Below are 18,359 nucleotides of genomic sequence, written 5' to 3'. Positions count from 1 at the left end.
GACGTTGGTTTTGCAAAATTCTCTTGTGTGACCTCCAGCTTTGTTTGTATCACCAAGGCCATAGTTTCCAGTGGTTGTTCCTCTTTGTTTCCAATGTTTGTATCCCAATCACCAATGACTATCAATGCACTTTGATTACATGTTTGATCAGCTTCTGGATGCAATCGTTGGTAGAATTCTTCCATGTCTTAGCTTTTGTGGCACAAATGTGAATACGTGTTGTACTGACTGGATTTCCTGGAAGGGGGACTGATGCAATCCTATCACAGACGGCATTGTACATTATGATTGATTTTGCAATATCCTTTTCGATCGTGAACCCTCCTGATTACGTAATTCCCGGCATAGTAAATCATTTTCGGAGCCAACAGGGCAGGACCAGTTCATGTCAGTTCACTAGTGCCTAGAATATCTACCTGTATGTGGTCCACTTCATTTTTAATAGCTCCCAATTTTCCTAGATTCATATTTTGCACATTCCAATTTCCAATCACCAGCAGGTTTTTTTCAGCTGCCTCTCCCTCCCTTGAGTCGTGCCCCAACAGCACATGAAAACCCCAAAGGCTCCACTCCCACCAGCTTTCCCCCAGTCGTGTCCCCATGGCCAACTCCCCTCCGAGAAATCCGGGCCCTCCAACCAGAGGGGCCCATCCTCCGGCATGGTCTACTCATGAACCCTTCCAGTATCGGACAGTGTTTCAAAGCTATGCCTAAAATGTTCAGTGGCTCCTTCCTGCAAAGTGAGGAGCCACTCCTTCTTCGTGGTGCTTCGTCTGGAAGCTCCGCTGAAACCTGGTCCCGTTGGGTGACCTTACCGCCATGTGAAATACCAGTGACGTGGCTGCTGGCATGACAGCCGCTTGAGGCCTAAGCATTCTGGGTCTCATCCGTACAGGGAGGAAACAGACCGGGGAGTCCAAGTCCCTTCTCGGGTCACACGGAGAGGGCAGGGCAGGCCAGAGCAGGATGCTTAGACCCTGGAGCCTGCACCCACGCCGCTTCTCACCTCCCGCTTCTCTGCAAGGGCCCCGGGACAGACAGAGCACAGACCCCAATCAGGAGCACGAAACAGAAAACCCATCCCAGAGAGGCTTAAGCAAATTCAAGTTTAATTTTCTTCCAGAATTGGAAGCTGAGGGGATGGCTGGAGGGCTTATCTTGACCTGTCTTCGTGGCGGCAAAGCGATGGCCTCCGATCCAGCGATTGTGTCCATCCACATTTAAGTCAGTAAGATGAGGTACGGAGCTGCCTAACCTTCCCCAGAAGCCTCTCTACCGACTTTGTTTGGTCCATACTAGCCAGAGCTAGGTCCCTTGGTAGCCCTTTAACAGCAAGGGAGGCTGGGAACATGAGCAAAAGAATTGCCATGATTGGCTGGACCCATGGCGGTCCCTCGGCTGGGCCTGGGTGCGTGGAGGCTTTAGACTTGAGTTCTGTGGCCGGGGGTGGGGTTGGGGAGCCAGGTGCCACTGGTCCTGGATTCTACCCTTATTCTGCCCAGATCCCTCTGATGTTGGGGACTCTGACAGATCAGCCAGGGGTAGGTTGCCCGAGACTGGAACTCCTGGGGATTGACTGGGGTCGGGACCAGGCCCCGTGTTGTTTTCTGAGGCTCAGGGTCCCTGGGCCTCAGCCCAGCTCAGGACATCCTTCCCACCTTGGTCCAGTTCAGCTGCCCAAGCTGGTGGGAGCCCAGTCCCCAGTGCTCTTGGACCCTCACCAGGCCACCTGGGCTGCCAGGCCTGTGGGGGGTGTGGGTAGGGGGTGGCGGGGATACCTCCAGCAACTGTCACCATCCAGGTCCTGGTCCTGCCCACCACCTGGAGCCTGCCTGGGACTTCCAGCAGGGGACACTTTCCAGGGTCCCCAAGGAGGCAGAAGACCTCCAGAGGCTTCAGCCCAACTGTGGCCAGCAGATCAAGGCTCATCGGGCCACCAGCTGGGGACACCAGGGTGTCTCCGGGAAGAGGAGACAATGGAGGGAGCGAAACCTGTTGGGAGATCAGAAAGAGGCAGGATGGTCACTGTGCTCCTGCCCACAGCCCGGGCCGGGGGACGCAGGTCACAGAGCACTCGGCCTCAAGACTGCTGACCCTTGGGGAGAAAAAACCCTCCATCTGGGTGCTGTTCTGGGTATCCTCACAGGATACATCCATGCCCTATGCCCACTAGTGCACCCTCAAATTGTGACCTTGTCTCATGTTCCCCCAGGGGTGGGGTGTGGAGGGGGTATGTGGAGGAACCAGGCCGATATCATTCCTAATCGAGAACTACTATTTCAAAGAAACTTCCAGGCTGAGGCCAGACCAGCTGACCACATGAATCAGGCTCAACAGCTGACTTATCTCATTAGACAGGGCCTTTTTGATTCCAGAATCTCTGGCTGGGAGAGAATTTGACATAAATGTTTCCTCCTGTTGGCAGTACCGCCAAGCTTGTTTGCCTCCACTGACGGGGAGCTCACCCCATTAGAAGGCCGATCCTGCCATTTTGGAATGTCGAACACGTTTTCCTTATCGTGAACCAAACTCTGACTCCTGTTCACATACAATGTGTTCGGTTCAACCTTGGGCCCCGGGCCCTGAGAGGAGTGGTGGGTCCTCTACCCCAGGACAGACAGCTCCACAGAACTTCAGGACCAGGGTCCTGGTCTCCCAGGGGGTGACACACTTCAGAAGAAACCCCAAAGTCCAGACGGAGCCTACACGGTCTTGGAGGGCCCTTGACGACTTCCCAACCAAACTTGACACCTTCTTTCCATCTTAATCCCATTCTGGTCACACTGGCTCCCTCGACTTCCCCGAGCAGGCCTTGTTGATACCTGCACCTGCCCTTGACATAGGAAGCTCCCTCTGCCTTCGGCTTTCTCCCCCTGCCCACTCTCTGATTAACTCCTGCAGGTCCTTCAGGCCTCTGGCTGCATCTCATTGCAGAGAGGCCCCCTGAGACCCCGAGCCTCATCTACATCAGGGCTCTTTCTTATAGTTGCCCATAAGGACCTCCTCTACCCGTCAGGACTCACATCTGCATCTGTCGCTTCCAAAAACCAAACTCACTGCCGCCCAGTGGATGCCAGCTCATAGCCACCCCACGGTGGTTTGTGTTTACGGGACTAGAGGGCCCAGTCTTTCTCCTGAGGAGCCGCCTGTGCTTTGAACTGCTGCCGACTACGCGGGTTGCAGCCCGATGCTTAACCACAACACCACCAGGGCTCCCTGCCTCTATAGCAGCGGTCTCTATATCTTGATAAACTCGCCCTCATCCTGACTGTGCCCCACCCCTCCCCTCCACTCCCCCACCCTTGCCTCCCCAGCTCCCTGCCCGCCCCGCAGTTGGAGGATCAGGCCTGGCCAACAGTGCGGGAAGGGGGTTGCCCAGAGATGGGACTGCTTGCCCTGGAGAGCTCCCTGTGGTCGGAGGCATGCAAGCTGAAGCCAGCCAGTGCTGAGCAGGGAGGCCGTTCTGGGGCTGGGCTGTTGACCCCAGAGTCCACATGTCCTTCCCCCACCCCACCCCCATCAGAAGCTCAGGCCCCAGTGGTCCAGTGGGGACATGGGGAGGAGCGGTTACTGGTGCCCACAGGCTGTGTGCTCAGATTCTCTGTAGCCTGACTGGGGCCAGACCAGAAGGGTCTGGGTAACATTTAGCTCCTGTGGTAAGCGCCCGCCCACCCCCCTGCACCCCCAGAAGAGTGGCTGTTGCCCAAACAAGGAGCCTAAAGAGGTCAAAACCCCCCCCCCCTATGCCTGAAGTCCCACCCTGAGAGCGTGGTGAAGGCACTTCTGTTGGCCAGCAGTGCTGGAGCACCCCCGAGGAGCAGGGCTGGGTGTGCCCTAAGACCCCAGACACCCAGCCTCTCTGGGCCCTGATGGGGAAACAGGCCCACGGAGGTCAAGGCACTTGCCCAAGGCCACACAGAAGTAAGATCCACACTCGCTGGACACCCCCGGCTCTGCACTCTCTCTTCCCCTTGGTCCTCTATCTTTTGATGCCTGGGCTTGCCCCCCACCCCCCCCCACCCCATGAGATTCAGCCCCAGACCCACCTGGAAGGGTCCTCCTCGGGGGAGAAGGGGCCCTGGAGCTTAATGACGTTGAGTTTCCCTTCAAAGACACCATAGCTGAGGGTGACCTGGGCACAGACAGAGCAAGGACAGGGTAAATGGGGCATCGGGGGTGGGGGTGAGGATCTCCATTAGCCCAGGGATTTGCACTGCCACCCGGGGCCAGCACCCTGCACAGACAGAGAAGATGCATAAGGCTTCCAAGACTCGCAGAGGGCCCCCTCTCCTCCCAGCCCACCGCTGTGCCTGAAACCCCATTGCTCGCCAGAGGGGTTTCACCAGAAGCTCATCCACCGGTGCCTGGCAGCTCCAGCTCGGGCAGCCCATTCATGACCACCATCCCAATTGCTCCCCAGCCAGTTCAGCTGACCTGGGAGGCCCGGACAATACCCTCATCCTACAGATTAAGAAACCGGGGCTCAAAGCAGGGGAGTCCCCTATTGGGAACCTTAGACACCTGGGCTAGGATCATGGTTTTCTGCAGCTCACTGGGGGCCTTGGCTCGTCCCTCTCCACCTGAGCCTCCACCGATCCCTGGTGGGGGGGGGGCGGGTAGACACGTATGGCCACAGAGCACAGTGGACCAAAAAAAACAAACCGACGGTGGGCTTAGAGGCCACCCAAAAAGACCAACCACCATCAATCAGTTCTGACTCATAGCACCCTCTAAGGGCCCTATAAGGACGGAGTAGAATGCTCCCCAAGGTTTCCCTGGCTGTAAGTCTTTACAGGAGGTGAGAGCCTCATCTTACTCCCAAGGGCTGGCTGGTGGGCTTGAACTGCTGACCTTGGGGTTAGCAGTCCAAACGCATAGCTCACTACACCACTAGGGTCACTTTGAGGCCACTGGGCCAGGGTGCAATGCCCTGTGCCCTGGTCTAGCTGTGGCCACAGTTGCTCACCTCCCTGGGGCTCTGTAAGATGAGGATGACCGTAATACCAGCCCCACGTGAATGCTGCCCAGACCCAGAGAGCGGGCTGGAGGAGCCCAGAGTGAAGGGGGCTCAGAAACCTGAGCTGCTTCCCACCATCTGCCCCAGTCCTGGCTGGAGCCCCTCCCGCAGACTCTGTGGCTTTAACGGGACCAAGCTGTCCCCCTATTCCCACACCCGTTCCAAGCCTGGCTAATCAACACTGATGCCATGTGATCCAGACCCAGCCAACGAGGAGGCGCACCAGCCCTGGGAGCACCGGGAGGAGGGTTCTCCTCCCCTGGCTGGGCTGGGAGCCTGGAGCCGCCATCTTGGCAGCCTGCAGTGTAAGGACCAGCATGGAAGAGAGCACAGGAGAACATGGTGTCCCCAAATGCCATCTGAGTGCCTACTGGGCCCCGGCCACCAGGGGAGGCCCGTCTCAGCAGCTCCATTGAGTGAGCAGCCGAACTTCCTTTTGTGGAGGCCACCTGTGGGCTTGTCGGGTGAGTGGAGCCAGTGGTTCAAACTCCGCAGCTGCTCCGAAGGACAGAGATGAGACTGTGTGCTCCCGGGGAGACGTACAGCCTCAGAAACTGTCTAGGTAGGGTCGCTGTGAGTCACCGCCGACTCAGTGGCAGAGGAAGATGTTGAGTTTCTGTCCCTTGCCACCAAGGGCCTTCTGGCTCACACAGTCAGACTGAAGACCTCAGGGGACTCCCAGGCTCACCCCCTGGATGGGGCTGGACCCCTGAGTTAGGTGGTGATTGGATGGCCCAACTCCCCCCTCACCTGATATGATGCCTGGGGGTCTCCTTACGGGACAGGCTCCCAAGTAGCATGGGGTGGGAATGAAAGGCTCCCAAGTAGCATGGGGTGCGAATGAAAGGCTCCCAAGTAGCATGGGGTGGGAATGAAAAGCAGTGCGCAGTGGACAGGGAAGCTGTCTCCCTGCCAGAAGGGCTGGGGATGGGGGCAGGAGGTCGAGGGACAGGCAGTTCTGGGAGCTTGAGGGCAAGTTTTGTCCCTCTCTGGGGGTCCTTCCAAGCTGATGGTGGGGGCCAGACCCAGGACTTTAGTATCACAAATGCTGGAGCCCTGTGGGTTGGAGTGGGAGGGGCCTCCGTGTCTGCACGCACAGGGATGGCCCAGCCTCACCGTGGAAGTTCACGTCCAGGCTGATTTCAGACACCGGGAAGGAAGGTGGGAGAGAACCTAAGTTCCTAGACTTAGAACCTAAGTTCCTCTAACCTAAGACTAGGGCAGTCAATCCCCAGGTGGGCAAGACCGCCCCCTGGGGGCACTGGCATGATCCCCGAACCAAACGCACTGCCACTGAGCTGATGCCAACTCACAGCGACCCCACAGGACAGGTTCATCCCGCCCCTGTGGGTTTCCCAGACCGTAACTGTTGATCGGAGTAGAAAGCCTCGCCTCCTCCTAGGGAGGCTGCAGAAGCAGATGCGGACCCCCTCTTAGAGGATGGGCTATGGTACAAAAGTTGATCCACACCAGTGGGGCGCTGAGAAATTAGGAAGCCCTGCCTGCCTCCATCTCTGTTCCCTCCCCACCCCCACCCCCACCCCTGAGGCTACCTGCTCACCTGCTCCCGGAGCTGGGCCACCCCCAGCAGCTGCAGGGTCTCCAGGTGGGAGTGGAAGAGGGGGCTGGGCTGCAGGTGGCCGCCTAGCTTACACTCGACGATATAGCCCACCGTGCAGTCATCAGGCAGCTGGATGAGGGCAGAGGTGTTCACGAAGCGGGGGCCGCTGAGGGACAAGGGTACTGTGGTCACAGGTCCGGGCCTCTCGACACCCAGAGCCACCCCCAACCCCCACCCCTGGCTCCCAGAGGGCCTCCCCAGGGCTCAGGAGTCAGGCCCTCAGCAGCTTCCCACCACCTTTGAACTGGGGCTGGTGATGGCCCTGCCCACCCAGAGCTGTTCCTTCATTCCTTCATCCTCTGTGGGACACCTGCTGGGGTGCCAGGAAGAAGCCACACCTGTCTGCAACTGCAGACCCCATTTCAGGCCAAGGGGGCACCTGAGCAGCCAGTTCAGAGGTGGGCTGGTACCAAGTCAGAGGGAGGGCAGGGAGGGGGAGGTGGGCTTCCCGGGGGTAGTGCAATTGGAAGTGGGAGTCTTAGCAGAGGCGTTGGAGTCAGCCAGGTGTCCGAGAGAGGGGGACCCGGTGTGCCAGGCCAGGGCATGAAGGGCCCTGATAAGGGAGGGCAGATTGTCTCCTGTACAGGACTCCTGGCCAGCGGGACAGAAACCGGCTTCCTGTCCGAGCTGCAGGGGGGATGCCCTCAGGTGGTCCCTGCCCAACTGAGGTTATTGTGGGCTGTGCAGTTGCTGCTGACTCCCAGCAGACCCTAGAGGGCAGAGGGGGCTGCACTCTGAAGTCATCTGAAAGCCCCCGCAAAAAACAACCTCACTGCCATGGCGTTGATGCCAACTCACAGCGACCTTACAGGACAAGGTCGAACTGTCGCGGTGGGTTTCCCCGACTGTGGCTCTGTGTGGGAGTGGACAGCACTGTCTTTCCCACTGGGAAGGGCTGGTGGTTTCACACATTGACCTTGAGGATCTCAGCACAACACGTCACCCCTCGCCCCCTCAGGGCTCGGGCCAGTGTCACAGTCATGTAACCGGACGTCTGCCAGGAGCACCAGCAACTCGAAGGGCTGGTCGGAAAGAAGGGCTTGGTGGCTGCCCAAACTAAGGAATGGGGTGCCCATCACTGCCCAGAGAAACTGTCAAATCGGTACATGCCTTGCTTGTATCTTCTTAACAACAACAGAACAAATACAGAAGACAATGAAAATAACAACGGTCTTTGTTAGGAAACAGAAGTTGGGTCCTCCCCCAGTTCAAATGCCACCTCTTCCAGGAAGGCTGCCAGCCTGTCCCCATTCTAAGGCACTTTTCCCTCCCCTGAGGGCCCCAGACTTGGCCTGCCCCTCCCCGTTGGCATGTGGAGCTGAGGGGGGCTGCAAACGGACCCACGGGCCAGTCCAGAGGTTTCCTCCCCAGCCCTTGCATCAGCCACGGCCGCCCTCGTGCCAGGTCCCTTCTACAGATGAGGGGACTGAGGTCTCAGGAGACCACACGCAGCAGGGACCCTAGACGGTGAGTCCCCGGAGATGGCGGGCACAGGCTGCCTGTTCACCACAAGCCCCCAGGTCTGGCTCTGTGGCACAGAAACAGAGTCTCTCCTGAGCTTGTTCCCCAGCCCTTCCTGCTGAAAAGCACACCCCCCACATGCACACACATATACACCCATACACGCACACCAACACACACGCACATAGACAACACATACACACACATACACATGCACACAATGACTGAGGCACCATTTCTCCTGAGATTGCTCCCAGCCCTTCTTGCTGAAAAGCACAACCCCCACATGCACACACACACGCACACACACAAACACACACGTAGACAATACATACACACACATACACATGCACACAATGACTGAGGCGCAATTCCTCCTGAGCTTGTTCCCCAGCTGTTCCTGCTGAAAAGCACAACTCCCACATGCACCCACACACACATAGACAACATATACACATGCACACAGTGACTAAGGCACAATTCCTCCTGAGCTTGTTCCCCAGCCCTTCCTGCTGAAAAGCACCCCCCACACACACAAAACACACACACGTGTGGCAGATACATAATCTCCTATCACTTTGCAAAGGGGTGGAATCTAGCCTGTCAATCAGGTCGTGGCTTAATGACCTCCTTTGGAGGTGCTAAGGAGATAAATAGCTCGCTGGAGGCCGGATACAGTGACTCCCTGCTAGACATCCCTGTTGACAAGACACATGGAGCTACACTGATGGCAGCCAGGGCCCTGGGGCTAAAGAAGCTACGTGGAGACCCACACCAGTGCTGAGATGCTGCCACTGCCACTGGATCCACAAGACTTCCCCACCCACTGGCCTGTGATCTTTCTTCCTTCATTCGGCATCATTGCATGTGCTGCATGAGTCTGAAGAGGAATTTGTAGATTGGTAACAAGACATATGGGCTAATATCGGATTTATGGACCTCATCTGGACTGAGCTGGGATGTTTTCTCAATATTCATCTGCTCTTTGATATAAAGTTCTCTCTTACACACATATGAGAGTCTGTGAATTTGTTTCTCTAGTCCACCCAAACTAACACAACACACACACATACACACACACACCCAGCAGCTGCCCCTGCCCACCTGCCCACCATGGAGCGCTGCCTACCTGGCCCATGGAGCCATCTTCAATGCCAGTTTGCGGTTGATGCAGAAGCCGGCGCCCCCAGTGGCGAACCAGAACTGTACCAGCCTCTGGAGGAGAGGAGGGTCACAGGGTAGGGGAGAGCCTAGGGATGGGGTTGGTCTGAGGGGACAGCCAGGCCACCTCTCATCCCCACCAGCCTGGCTCAGAAAGCCTTAATTTCCCATCTTGCTAATTTTACATTATGTCTGGCACCATTATGCCTGTGTTGTAGATAAGACAACCAAGGCCGAAAGTCCAAGAGCTACTTAAGTCACTGATCAGACCCAAACCTGCCTGCAGTGCAGCTAAAGAAGAAGGGTCACTTTTGTCCCCTGATGCAGGGGTAGTGACTGATGGAATGTGCCTCTAGCCAGTCTCTGACTCCCACCAAACGACCTGTCCCGGTGTGGGCCTGGTAAGAAGGTGAAGAAGATACTGACAGGATTCACCTGGGAGTAACTGCAAACGGAGTGGCATCCTGCTGAGTATAAGATGAGCCCTCTGAGAAGCAGGAGGAGGGATCTCATTACAGCAAGAGCCAGGAGTGGAGCCTGTCTTCGGGACCCCAGATCCCTGTGCAGTGATCCGGAAGACAGCTACACCATCAGAGGAGCAGCAGCAGAACCGGGAGCCAGCGCATGGAACAGAGGGATGGACTTCCCACCCCACGGAGCGAGATGAAGGCTTTTGTGAAGGAGACTGGCTTATGGAGCGGAGGCCCCTGGGTGCTTCATTGGGGACGATGGGCTTGCCTTGCTGACACACGGAAAGGGAGCTAAGTGCCTTCAGCTGAGGTTTACTGAAGTGGGGGGCCTCTAGGCCCTTAATTCAAAGAGCTGGGTTTGCTGACCCAAAGTGCCTTCGGGTTGGGGCTTCCAGCAGTGTGGGCTGTCCCTTTGGGCATTTATGGGCAGGCCTGAAACTTGTAACATGTCCCAGCAACCAACTAACCTGGGCATTTCTCACTGGCATGACCACTTGTTAACTTCCTGAATAAACCATTTAGTCGGAGTTTTGTCTGAGTTTCAATGGATGTTAGAATCCAGAAAGCTCAAATGGAGAACACTTTTTAAGACAGCACACCCCCCAAACCCACTGCCATCAAGTCAATGCAGACGCATAGCAAACCTTCAGGGCAGGAAAACTGCCCTTGTGGCCATTGAGACTGTTAACTCTCCATAGCAGTAGAAAGCGAGCCTCGTCTTTCTCCCGAAGAGCGCCAGGTGGTTTCAAACTGCTGACCTTGTGATTAGCAGCCCAACTCATAACCACTACGCCACCAGGGCTCCTCCAAGTATACAGTTGGTGCTTAATCAAAGCCTGTCACTTTAGGCCAGTGGTTCTCAACCTTCCTCATGCCGCGACCCTTTAATAGTTCCTCGTGTGGTGGTGACCCCCAACCATAAAGTTATGTTCGTTGCTACTTCATCACTGTAATTTTGCTACTGCTGTGAATCGGGTGACCCCTGTGAAGGGTTGTTTGATGACACACACACCCCCCCCAAAGGGGTCTCAACCCACAGGTTGAGAACCGCTGCTTTAGGCTGAACTACCTCCTGAGGAGTCACAGTGAGAGAAGCCCTGGGCAGGGTGCTAGTAGCCCCCCTCCTTCGTCCAGTGCGGCTGTGTAACCTGGAGAAAGTCACCCCCTCCTCTCTGGGCCTCAGACTGGCCACTTGTGAGCACAGACGGTTCTCCAGTTTCAAAGCTGGTGGCTCAGCTGGTCCGGAGGGGGCCGGCGGGCAGACTCCACCTGCTTGCTTCCTTCCCGAGAAAGGCCAGGCCTCAGCCAGGCAGAAATTGGAGACTCCTCAAGGTCTGAAATAAACCCTGGGGGGCTGTGGGTGAGGTGCCCGGCTGCTAACAGACAGGTCAAACCCAGCAGCCAGTCTATAGGAGAAAGATGCAGGTATCTGCTCCGGTAAAGATTTATAGTCTCAGACACCCTAGACTGCCTCCCTGAGAGTCGGCAGCGCTCGAGGCCATGGGTTTGCTCGGTTTGGGTTTGAGGATCCAACACACAGACCCAACCAAACCCAGACCCACTGGAATCAGCCATTGGGTCGATTCCGACTCATAACGACCCTACAGGACAGAGTAGAACTGTCCCCGTGGGTTTCTGAGACGGTCATGCTTTATGAGGGATGGCTAGTGATTTCAAATCGCTGACCTTGCCCACAGATAGCCAGGGCTCCTTGGACATGCAGGAAGTGTCCCCAAAATGCTTAGTCAGTCAGTAGCTTCAGCTCACAGACAGTGGGACGGAGACAGCAGCACAGGTACACAGGCAGACCTCGCAGATACCGCGGCTTCGGTTCTGGACTACCACCATGAAGCCGCTGTTGCAATGAAGCAAGATACACTGATGGTCTGGGATTCCGGGTGCATACAGAGGAGGACTGGTGGCATAGTGGATTACACACTGGGTTGCAAATTGTAAGGTCAGCAGTTTGAAACCACCAGCTGCTCCTCAGAAGAAAAATAGGGCTTTCTACTCTCATAAAGAGGTCGTCTCAGAAACCCACAGGGGCAGTTCTACCCCGTCCTATAGGGTCGCCATGAGTTGGCATCGACTCCATGGCAGTAAGTTTGGTTTTGTGGGGTTTTATTCTACTCCCTCAAAACCCCCCAGGGGCAGGTCTACCCTGTCCTCTAAGGTGTCCATGAGTCAGCAAGTATCGATGACATACATGCTACTTCATACTCCATTGTAGTCTGTGCAGTGTGCAGTAGATTTTTTGGAAAAGTGTTAAAGAAGTCCCAATTTCATTCTACAACTCCCTTGTAAATTGGTTCTGATGTATGTTGAACACCTTTCAAGTTGCTTTGTTTTAGTTTTTATTATGATTGCCGTTTGTGTATCTTTATAAATCCTATCATTCGAAGGTCTGTGAGGGAGGGAGGGACACACAGCGGCACACTACATAGACAGACCAATTGTATGTTGTACAAGGTACTAATGACAAGATATACAGACACCAAAGCCAGGTTCGTTCAGACCTCTTGTAAGCTGGGGGCAAGCTGTACTCTCTGACCCATAGCAGAAAATATCTGCCAAACCCCGTGTTAGAAACGTAAACTTACCACCCAGGGCCATCGAGTCGATGCCGACTAACTCACTGTGACTTACAGGACAGGGTAGAACTGCCCCTGTGGGTTTCCCAGCTGTAGCTGCCTAGGAGTAGAAAGCCTCATCTGTCTCTCTAGGAGCAGCTGGTGGTTTTGAACGGCTGACCTTGCTGTTAGCAGCCCAACTTGTAACTGCTACAGCCCTGGGGCCTGACATAGTGTGGGAATTATCAAAATGGGGCACAGGGCGTGGGAAGCAGAGTTGCCATCTCACCTTTAGAAAACACGCATGTCTGTCAAGTACAACAAAGGGAGGTGCCCCAAGAACCGGTGCCACCATCGGTCAGCAGTGGAACCCAGGGCATCGTGACACCCCCCCCCTTCACAGACAGGGGGACTGCGGCTTGGGAAGCGAAACACTTGCTCGAAGTTCCTGCATTCACACTGGCCCCCCAGCCCAAACTCTGGCCCCTTTTCGCTCCCCAGTACAGCGGGGGTCCACCACTTGGCCCACAAGGACTGCAACATTTAACCTCCTGCATAGCCATGCGATGGAGCACGTGGTGGGGCGTCCTGCGTGGGGTTCTCGGACAAGAATCTGCTTTCGGCTGACAGCATCCTGATTCTATGCAGGTCTCTGTATTGCCTGTATTCCTAGGGCAACCTCCACAGTCCCACAGAGGGGAGCAGAGAGCCAGGAGCACGAGGTGAAGCCGGCCTCCAGGAGGGACCGTTAAGGAAGCGATGGAGCCCAATCAGAGGCCCAGAAGCCCGCTCTCTCCGCCCCCATCCCACCCAGCGGCCAATGGAAAAGGAAGAGGGGCGGGACTGACCGTGCCGTTGCGGGGCCTGGGCTCCGAGGCGTGGATCGGCCGGTTCAGACTGGGTCTGCCCACGTAGACATCGCGGCCCGGGGCGAAGGTGGCCAGCAGCTGCAGCAGCGCGGGCGGGTTCACGTAGTTGTCATCGTCCACGTGGCAGAACCACCTGCCGAAATGGAAGGGGGTGACCATGAGGCTCGGAAGGTTCTGAGAACCAAAGCCCTCCCCCAGCCAGGGAAGGGGGTGGGGGAAAGAGTGAGGAGGAGAGTGGGGCTGACCCCTAAACCGCCTGCTACCATCAATGCTGATAGCGACCCTATAGGACAGAGTAGAACTGCCCCTGTGAGTTTCGGACAAGGCATCTTTGTATGAGAGTAGAAACCCCTCCTTTCTCCCGTGAAGAAGGGATGCTGAATTCCAAGTGAGAACAGAGACCCAGCGAGGCCATGACACCAGCCCAAGGTCACACAGCCAATGTGGCCGGATTTGAACTCAGACAGGCTGTCCCCCATTGAGCACTGCCCGCCAGGTTAGTATGTGGAGCCAGCCCCCAAGAGTCAGCCCCTGCCTAATTATGCTCACTGGGCCTAGGAGCCCTGGTGATACAGTGGTTATGTGTTGGGCTGCTAACCACAAGGTGGGCAGTTTGAAACCACCAGCCGCTCCGAGGGAGAAAGATGAGGCTTTCTACTCCTTAAAGAGTTACAGTCTCAGAAACTCACAAGGGCAGTTCTAACCTGTCCTGCAGGGTCACTGTGTGTCAGCACAGACTTGATTGGCATGAGTTTGGAGCCCTGGGGTTCGGCTGCTAAGGGAAAGGCCCATCGATGAAACCTACCAGTGGCCCCACGGGAGAGAGTGTGGCAGCCTGTGTTGGAGTGCTGGGGGCAGTTCTGACCTGTCCTACAAGGTCGCTGTGAGTTGGCATCAACTTCACAGCAGTAAGTTGGTTGGGTTTTTAATTGGGGGCGGGGAGACAAAGGACTTCCCTTTTTGACCAGACACTCCACGGAGGAACTGGCCTGCAGCAGGGGCCACCCCTGCCCCAACCCCGGAGCACTTGCTCACCTCCGCCCGCTGGCCAAGAAGGCGTCGAACTCAGCAGCCATCTTGCAGGACAGGGCTGGGTGGCTGTGCTCTGCAGAGCAGTTGGTGACCACCAGATGGGGTCCTGGAGAAGGGAAGAGGGGTCAGGGGCCCTGCACACCAGGGGAGCAAGGGAGCAGGAGGAGAGACTCAGGCCGGCCCCACATCCATGCTCCCAGGAAGAAGCCTGCTCCCCTCATTAGCAAAAAGAACTCCCACCTGCAGAGGGGCATAGACCTGGTTCCAGGAGTCCCCAGGCCAGGGCACAGTTCCCACCCACCCCCCACCCCAGGCCAGCCTGTTACCCAGTCGTTCCTGGACCCCTTCATCCCGGCTGTCCGTGAAGACAAACGTCTGGGGAGAGAGCAGAGGCGTCAGGACGCAGCTCAGCCAAGAGGCCACAGCTGAGACCCTGCAGGACCGCCTGGCCAGGTGGGCACACAGCAGTGAGGACACACACCCCTCTCAGTCCCATGCTCGCAGACAGCACACGCCCACTCACCCCAGCGTTTATAGACACACACACACACACACACACACACACACACACACACACACACACGCCATGCCTGCGCCTCCCCCGTCTCACACCTGCCCACCACAGGGCCCAGCCATGTTCACACCCAAGGACAAAACCACACTCTCCCCTACCCTCCCCCACAGCACACAGGCGAGTCACACCCCTCCACAACCACACGCATGCGTACATCCTGATTGGTGTGTGCCACCAAGTCCATTCGGACTCGGCAGCCCTGTCGGACGGGGCAGAACGGTCCCAGAGGGTTTCCTGGGTTGTCATCGAAAAGGGAGCAGGTGGCCAGACGTTTCTCCCACTGAGCCACTGGTGGCTTCCAACCGCAGACTCTCCAGCTGGCAGCTGAGGGACTCACCAGGGTGCCACCAGGACTCCTATCTGTGGTTATTATCTTCTGATGCCACGGAGTCAGTTTCAACTCATAGGGACTTGTGGCCATTACATAATCTCATGTCAACTTTTGGCCTCTCTTGACAACATACCCGAAAGACATGAGAAAAGATCTCAATACCCTCACCTCTAAGGAATTTAGCCTGTCAATCAGGTCGCAGCTTGATGACTTCATTTGGAGGTGCCACGGAGATCAATGGCTCTCTGCAGGCCCTAACCCTAACCCTCCCTCTCTCTCTGCCTTTACGTTCCTGTCGAGAAGCCACGGGGAGACTTGCTGAGACCTGCGAGAGCACCCTGTCTCTGCTTCATCTTCCTCTTCAAGATCCACACTCGGAGAGCTAGAGGAGCCACGGGGAGAACCACACCAGCACTGAGATGCTTCCACTGCCATTGGATCCACAAGACTTTGAACCCACCGGCCTGTGATCATCCTGCATTTTGCATCATTGCATATGCTGAGTGAGTCTGAAGAGGAATTTTTGGACTAGTATTGGATTTATGGGCTAACATTGGACTTATGGACTTGATCTGGACAGGGCTGGGATGTGTTCTCAATAGACCATTGCTCTTTGATAGAAAGCTCTCTCTTACACGTATGTATGAGTATCTCTGGATTTGTTTGTCTAGTCAGCCCGGCCCACCGCACGGGGATCACTTACAACAGTATAAAGCACTGGTCCTGCACCGGCCTCCCCGATGGTCTACCGTAGTGCACTGATGCAGCCACTGTGCCAATCCACGCAATCCAGGGCCTGCCTCCTTTCACTGCCTCTCTACTTTACCGAGCATGATGGCCTTCTCCAGGGACTGGCCTCTCCTGACAATGTGCCCGAGGTAACATGAGAAAAGGTCTCAATTCCCTCACCTCTAAGGAGCATTCGGGATGCACTTCCTCCAAGACACATCTGTTCGTTGACAGCCCACACGGACATTTCCATCTGCACTGCCAACATCGGAACTCGGAGGCAGCCATTCTTCTCCGGTTTTCCTTATTCTTTTGCCAGCTGTACATCCACACAGTTCAACCAAACTCACTGCCGACTCACTGCCGCCCTGTAGGACAGGGTAGAACTGCCCTGTGGATCTCTAAGACCATTCTCTCTTTACAGGACTCTAAAGGCCCACCTTTCTCCCTCGGGGTGGCTAGTGGTTTTGAACCTCTGACTCTTCAGTTAGCAGCCCCATGCGTAACCCTTATGCCACGAAGGCTGCTGTCACATTCACGTATATGCAACCATATGTTGTCTGGGGAAAGACTGGCATTCAATGTCTGTACAGATGGCAGCCAAGGAAAACCTATGGGACATATTTACTCCATACCCCCCACAGTCAGGAAACTGCCTCTGTGGAAAGCCCCTGTGTTAGTCTGGGTTGACAAGAGAAACAAATTCATAGACACTCATGTGTATAAGGAAGAGCTTTATATCAAAGGGAAATTGTATATTGAGAAAACATTCCAGTCCAGTCCAGATCAAGTCCATAAGTTCAATATTAGTTCATATGTCTGATACCAATTTATAAATTACTCTTCAGACTCACGCAGCACATGCAATGACACCGAACGAAGGAAGATTGCAGGCCAGTGGGTGGAAAGTCTTGTGGATCCAGTGGTGGTGGAAACATCTCAACGCTGGCGGGGGTCTCCATGTGGCTCCTCCAGTTCCAGGGCTCCGGTCCATCAGCGTAGCTCCATGTGTCTTGTCAACAGAACTGTGTAGCAGAGAGTGTGTGTCCCGCCTCCAGGGAGCAAGACGGGCATTCCCAGAATCCTCAGGAGAAGACCACGCCCACGCAGAGGCCTCATTGGCTGTGACCTGATTGACAGGCTAGACTCCACCCCTTTGCTCAAGTTGACAGGAGATGATGTCACTGCCATAGCCCCCCACACTGGGCTGCCACACCACTCTAGGAGACAGTCCCGCAAGCCTGCACTAGCAGCAAAGGGGCCTGAAGCATCTCAGGAAGGTCGCATGGTGTGCTGCGACCCAGCCCAGCTCTCTAGGAGACTAACCAAGCGGTCCTCTATGGCGCAGGTCACCCGAAACAGTTCTGGGTCGGTCACACATAGATGTGTTTCCAACTAAGTTCTCTGTATGTGTTACTGAACATGGGAGATGTCACAGAATGGCCTCGTGTCTCTCTTTAAAATGCAGCCTAGGAGTTTGCTTTGGAGAAAAACAGCAGCGACTGTGGAATGCATCTCATCTGCTGCCTGGCTTGTTGGCTTTTCACGTGTTCTTGATTTTACCGTCCTCAGCATATGCCGGAGCACATGCTGTGGCGCCCAGAGAGGTGACGTAACCTGCCTAAGGTCACACAGCCAGCAAGTAGCGGAGCTGGGTGTCAAACCCAGGCCGTGCAGCCCTGAGGCAGGGCCTGGCGCTAACCTGGATCGGCCTGTTGGCAAGTGACAGTAACGTCAGACAAGAGGTGGGGAGCAATGGCAAAAATCGTGTTATGACTAACTAACTAACTAAACTCACTGCCACTGAGTCCGTGGGGACTCACTGGGACCCCTGTGGGTTTCTGAAACTGTAACTCGTTTCCAAGGAGCTGCTGGTGGTTTGGAAATGGCCACATGGGGCTCACAGCCCAGCTCCTATCGACCCTACAGGACAGAGCAGAACTGCCCCTTATGGGTTTTTGACCGGGTTTTCTTTTCTGGAGTAGAAAGCCTCATTCGTTGCTCTCCCGCAGAGCTGCTTCGAACTGCTGAGCTGGCAGTTAGCAGTGCAATGTGTGACCCGCTGAAATGGCCCTCGTTGGGAAACTTCCCCAGGAGCTGTGAGGGTCTGATGGCTGAGAGAGAGCAGGGGAGAGAGAAGGAGGGGAAACAGGATGAGGCGTGCCTGGCCCCCGGCAGGACTTGCATCTAGCCTGGCCGGCACAGAGCCTTCCTGTGCCCACAGGGGTCCTCTCAGCCAGCGCCCACAGGGAGGGCCTCCCCTGGGCCTTAGACAAGGACAACTCTGGGAGGAGATTTCCCATCTGCTTAGATTCTCTCAGCTCCCCTAATGTCTGCTCAGGCCACACCTGCGAAGGGACCCTGCCCTCCCTCCCAGCTCTGAGCCCCCAGCTGCAAGGCTCCTCTGCTCCCCGTAAGCCTCTGCATCCTGACCAGGATGCAGCCCTTTGCCTTCAGCCTCGGTTTATTCTCCTATAGAATGGGGGCGAAGGTGGCTGTGAGGGTTAGCAAGGCAGCGTGTGGG

The 18,359-nt window shown here is 55.9% G+C and overlaps 1 protein-coding gene across 1 annotated transcript in view; it reads right to left on the bottom strand.

Annotated features, from left to right (window-relative positions):
- Positions 1-1,092: 1,092 nt before the first annotated feature.
- Positions 1,093-18,359, bottom strand: part of MFNG (MFNG O-fucosylpeptide 3-beta-N-acetylglucosaminyltransferase) — a 23,641-nt gene continuing 6,374 nt past the window's right edge. Inside the window, exons 2-8 of the mRNA XM_004700300.2 lie at positions 14,528-14,576; positions 14,205-14,307; positions 13,149-13,302; positions 9,229-9,314; positions 6,579-6,744; positions 4,047-4,132; positions 1,093-1,992 (exon numbers count right to left, since the gene is read on the bottom strand). Coding sequence (XP_004700357.1) covers positions 1,926-1,992; positions 4,047-4,132; positions 6,579-6,744; positions 9,229-9,314; positions 13,149-13,302; positions 14,205-14,307; positions 14,528-14,576 — 711 coding nt within the window. The 3' untranslated portion in view covers positions 1,093-1,925. The remainder of the gene's footprint in view (positions 1,993-4,046; positions 4,133-6,578; positions 6,745-9,228; positions 9,315-13,148; positions 13,303-14,204; positions 14,308-14,527; positions 14,577-18,359) is intronic.

Source organism: Echinops telfairi, unplaced genomic scaffold (assembly GCF_000313985.2).
Source record: "Echinops telfairi isolate 266 unplaced genomic scaffold, ASM31398v2 ScPeMD7_2;HRSCAF=8, whole genome shotgun sequence".
Classification (NCBI taxonomy): Eukaryota; Metazoa; Chordata; class Mammalia; order Afrosoricida; family Tenrecidae; genus Echinops; species Echinops telfairi.
The sequence above is the reverse complement of the archived record's forward strand: the minus strand, read 5'-3'. Positions and strand labels throughout refer to the sequence as shown.